The sequence below is a fragment of the Limulus polyphemus genome, unplaced genomic scaffold (genome assembly GCF_000517525.1).
Source record: "Limulus polyphemus unplaced genomic scaffold, Limulus_polyphemus-2.1.2 Scaffold847, whole genome shotgun sequence".
Lineage (NCBI taxonomy): Eukaryota > Metazoa > Arthropoda > Merostomata > Xiphosura > Limulidae > Limulus > Limulus polyphemus.
Genome location: NW_013666457.1, coordinates 104,967 through 110,428, shown reverse-complemented (window position 1 = coordinate 110,428; position 5,462 = coordinate 104,967). Strand labels below are relative to the sequence as shown.

At 32.9% G+C, this 5,462-nt stretch overlaps 1 protein-coding gene across 4 annotated transcripts in view; it reads right to left on the bottom strand.

Moving 5' to 3' along the window:
* Nucleotides 1-928: 928 nt before the first annotated feature.
* Nucleotides 929-5,462, bottom strand: part of LOC106460839 (transcription factor cwo-like) — a 14,348-nt gene continuing 9,814 nt past the window's right edge. For all 4 annotated transcript variants that reach the window (XM_022387646.1, XM_022387647.1, XM_013920581.2 and 1 more), the window contains exon 5: nt 929-4,259. In XM_022387646.1, the coding sequence (XP_022243354.1) occupies nt 3,025-4,259 (1,235 nt within the window). In that variant the 3' untranslated portion in view covers nt 929-3,024. The remainder of the gene's footprint in view (nt 4,260-5,462) is intronic.

Below are 5,462 nucleotides of genomic sequence, written 5' to 3'. Positions count from 1 at the left end.
TAAAGTTTCTTCGGAGGCGTAACAATATTTTTAATTTTGGCAAATATGTACTTAGCAAAAGTAAAAACCTATTATTTTTAGTATTCTTTGAGTAGCCTAAATTTAGAGCAAAAACAACATAAAAATTAAAATAACATCAATTTATTTAGTAAAATAAGAGTTTTGACAGTCATAACTTTATCCTACAAAGTTTGAAAACCATTAGGGAATAGATAAGATAATTAGATAATTTAAATCGATAAGTTATCTTCTTGTATCTACTCTTCAGGAACACAGGGCTTTTGTGTTCTGTATTTTATTAAAACCTCCTGCATATATTACAAGGAATTCTGCGAAAGCACGGCATGTAAATTGAATACGCACACGTTTTACAATACTGGCTGGAATAAACTGTCAAATACATGTGCTGGGAAACCAATAAGATAAACAACATGTATATATTAGCATTACTACTTACTAGGTCTTGTCTAAGCTGCACGTGACTATAGCCAGACTTTTGTTTTCACTTTCCAGTGCTTCTCACAACGTACATGTAGTAGAATTAGTCATAACTAAACTGGAGTTCTGTTCATATAAGTAAGCTAACGATTAACTCAAGTTAAAAATGTTATCTATTATTGATTTGTTAGATTACTGTCAAATATATAATGTGTACTATTAGTAAATTTACTTTTATCACGTCATTAAAAGGCTGGCATGAAAACGTGGATAAAGAATTGTGTTTCGGAATGGAAGGAGAGGTTGCATATTCGGCAGTGTTCGCCCGGTGATCAAAAAGTTCAGTGTTCCAGATGTGCCAGTGCATGTCACAACTTCCACCAGAACGCAAATTCAGTAAAGTAAGAATTATGGTGTTACAAACATAGCACACAGACAAATGTAAAAAAAATAAAAAACACAAAACTTTATTTGACAATAATGAGTAAAGTTACGCAAGTTATAAATTAATAAACAATGTAAAAAACAGATTTTACACCTTATCGAGGACGGATCCAGGACTTTGTGTGTGTGTTTGTTGGGGGTGTGTGTGTCCAACTAGACCTCTACTAGCAATACTTTTAAGTTTATCTTAATGTAACTGTAGTACTGTTAACTATGGTGCAGGGTCCAGACCCCTTCCCTAAATTCACATCTACTTGCAAAAATTAATAAGTAGTTCTTAATTTATCAAAAAAAAAGAGGTCCTGACCCCTCTTCCCTCAATCTTCGGCTGCTAATACATTAAAGAATAGTTATTAATTTCTGGGAAAACACAGGAGGGGTCCATACCTCCTGGGCCCCCTCCTCTAGCTCCATGCCTGCTTATACAACATTAAATAATACACTAAACATAACACAATGTACAAAACAATAAATGATAGTGATTAGATAGCCTTTATTCAACACTACAGTAGCCAGAGTTGGTGGCTGGTGCTGCCAGCCAGTTGCCTTCCATTTAATTAGTTGTATTTTAGTGACATTAAGTCAATTAATCATAATTTTGATTAATCAATTACTGGAATAATTAATAACAGTAATAATCAGTTTCGATTAATTGTATTTTCCTGACATTAATCAGTTATTGCAATAATCAATAACAGTACTAATCAGAAACACAAATTTCGAACAACTGATTACTTACAAGTGGCAATTAATCGATTAATTTGCTTAGCTATAGTGTCATATATTGACATTTTTAATCAATTTGTTTTAAAATTTTATTCTTCAAATACATTATGTTTGAAAGTCACGCAATTAAAATATTGTCACGTAATGCTTTACAAATAATTGTACAAATATAACTCTTGTAAGTGAATCCAAACCAGATATTGACTCCTCTATCAGCATTAATTCTAAAGTTTTACTCGTATTTTATTCAAACTTTCGTTTTGAAAGACTTATACAGTAAACTGATACAACATTTCACTGGCCTTTCTTTCTGAACCAAAAGTTTCATTAAACACAAAGAACTTTCACTAAGATATAACATTTTAGTATCAATATTGCCTGAGCAATAACAATAGCACTATCATAAACAACAATAATATGTAACTTATCCCCCACTTAATATGTTATCAGTTATATTACCTACTAACTCTATGCTCAGCTGATGTGGATTAAATGACAGTGAAGTTCAAACAAAACCACTTACAAACAAATTAAATATACTTTTGTGATGTGTAATAAGATTCAATGGTAATTTTCCCAATGACTCTTGGTTTATGCTAAGAGACCACTTTTACAATAAAAAAATAAAACTAGAAAGGAACTCTGAGAGTGCTATCCTTGTCCTCAGAAATGTATGCCTGGGTGTCAATAACTTTTTTCTTTCTCAGTTTGTTCTCAAGTTTTGACAAAAATCACAATTTGCTTTGTTTTTTTTGTGGTTAAGCACAAAGCTATACAATGAGCTATCTGCACTGTGCCCGCCATGGGTATTGAAACTCGGTTTCTTACATTGTAAGTCCACAGACTTACCACTGTGTCACTGGGGTCCTCAAATTTGCTACCATTATAACAAAAGTGTTTGACTTTCAATGTGACCTCTGTGCTGCATTCACCAAAAATTAATCAACTGATTCTTCAGTGGCACACACAGTGCTTGTACAAATTTGCCCAAAATCAGAAGAAAATGTTTTGAGTTAAACTGTCCACAAACAAAGACACAAAGATGGGTGTGTTTGTGTCTGTAAAGTTAGCAAAATATCCACTATTTGTGGTTTCATATGATTTTTTTGGGGGAAAAAAGGCATAAATAACTGAAATCTGTGGCCACCCTCTGGAACATGTTCAATAAATTTATATTAACAGAAAAGGAAAGATATATGTATGTGTATACGTATACTTTATCTATGAATTACTGCAAAACTACAATGTTTTCTATCTATCAATATGTCTTTTCCATTCCAAATACAGTCCATAATTACACTTATGTTGTATGTATTATGTCCTACTTCACATGTGGCATAAGACTACAAGGACTTAGTATTGTACTTTGTTCTGTGCATGGCTTTTCAACATAGAAATTATGGAGACAGGTATATCTTAATGAGGGTTTTTTCCCATGCTACTATCCTCCCTTTCTTTTATCTTTAACTGTTGACCAAAAGTAAAATTTACAGAAATGCTAACAGGATGCAGGACAGGAATGTTTTCATCTAAACTAGTGATAAGAGGAGAAAGAAGAGCCAAGTCCATTGTGAGAGGAATATAGAAGGAACCTTTAGGATGTAAAGCAAATATAGGAATGCTTGGAACTATTAATGGAAGTTGTGGACTTGAACAAAGAACTATATCTTCTTCTGATGTGTAAGAAGATGGTCCACTTGGGTTACTACATTTTGTTTTTGCGGTGTACGACATCTCATTGCCAATGCTATAACCAGAACTATTGTTGATGCCATTATATCTGACAACTGATGGTGGACTTAGATTAAATCCACAACTGTTGCTAGAGTCAGTGTTATTATCCCATCCTCTAACTGAAGAGGGAACATTTTCTGAAGTATTGATTTCAGGAATCTTTACTGAATTCTCTTCTGCACAGCTAACTGGAGAAGACTGCTGGCCACTGGAACAAGAATTTGTAATGCTTACTGGTGAGTATCTACTTGGTGTATCGACCATGGAAGGATGTCTTAAGAATTCTTGGTAACTTATTACTTTATCTTCTGATGCTCTCAGAGATGAAGGCCCATGCTGCTGTAAGTCTGCTGCAAACCGTTCTTTAATGTTTTTTTTAAACTTGTAGACCTCTTCTCCTCCTCTGTGTAGACCAAGTGAATTACTATGCATCAGTACAGGAAGAAGGTGTCCTGCTGTGGAAGTAGCAATGGAATCATTCACAAAAGTGTTATCAGTTTTTGATGGAGCAGTACTGATGCTAAGATTGAAGTTAGTGCTGCTTCTAGGAAGTTGTTGAATTGGGAGACCTGGGTTTTGTAACATTTCTCTCAGTTGACTCACATCTGAAACTCTAGAAATAGGTACTGTTTCCACTGAATTATGCCCTTGTGAGGTTGAAGGGCTGTTATTCACTATGTGCAGACCTGTAGAAGAAGTAATAGTCATTTCTATTGGAGTATCATTTATTGTTTTGGACTGAGATTGATTCTGAGCCTGGGATTCTTGTTCAACTAAATCTTGATGTGAAGAAACTTTTATTGTAGGGAGCAACTCCATAGTTTGAGAGTTGAGAAATTCTATCTCCATTGGAAAAGTGTCAGAGTCCTCATGGGATAACAGTGAGGGAGCGAGTTCAGTGCTCTGCTGGCACATTTCTGAAAGTAAAACAATAGGAATAAACAATATTTAATTAACTGAACATTATTTCTCAACAATTTGTGTCATTATTAAAGTCATAATCTCAGTAAGTATTATACCTTCCTTAATCTCATAGCATGCAATATTTATGATATTTATGTAACTAAACTTATGACATTCAAAGGATTTTTCAATAAATTTTAGAGCAGAATGTTATTTAAGTAAGTAGTTTTTTAATACTAAAATACTGCAGAGTATGATTTATCATTACACAAGAGTAAATGTGAAAAATATTTTCAAAGACAACAGAAATTATCTCTAGCTGGTCTATACCTGTATTGTTTAAATAATATATCAACATAAAAATCAAGATATAAATAGTTCTAGTCTTAAATCTGGAGTCCAAGTATAAAAAAAAGGCCTATTTTGATATTAAACAAATGTAAGAATTAGAATCACTGTTAGCAAGACATTAACGGTGCCTCTCTTGTTATGTATTTGTATGTTACATCCACATACTTTACAGCAAAAATAATTATTCATTTAACACAACATTACTGCAGAGTAACTAGGGGACATGATTAAATACAGATTTTACTAAGCTTGATCTACTGATACATTTTCATAATGATAAAAATTATTTTCACAGCTGTTTTAAAACATCGTCATATTATTTCAAATTAGATAATTGCAGTGAAACCAGTAAATCGCCAATGCCATCCAAAGGCTAACTATACGTTTTAACATGGCTCAAACTGAAAAAAAAACAACTATATTACAAGTAAGCAGTGGAAAATAATGAAAATAATGTTCCATGGTAGAGATGGATGATTAGCGGAATTTGATAACCATTTCATCGTCAGGCTCATTAGTCTTTTACATTCAACTAATCAGTTATTCTCACATGAAGACTTGGATAGTTTGAATGATCAAAAACAATGATAATCTCAAACACTTATTTCAATTAGTTGATTTCTTTTGGGAGTTATGACAGTAATTGATTAAGCTGAAGAGCCTTGAATTAATCAAAAATAATAATGAGAAATCATAATGGCAATATTTATGTTGTTTGGATAGTTGAAAAAACCAAAAACATCAATCTTGATTGTCATTAATTGATGTAATCAATGCTCATAGGTGATTAATTATATTGTTACGTCTCCGTGTGTTAATTGATTTTCCGTAACTTCGTACCGACGAAACTTAAGCGACACAAGCCT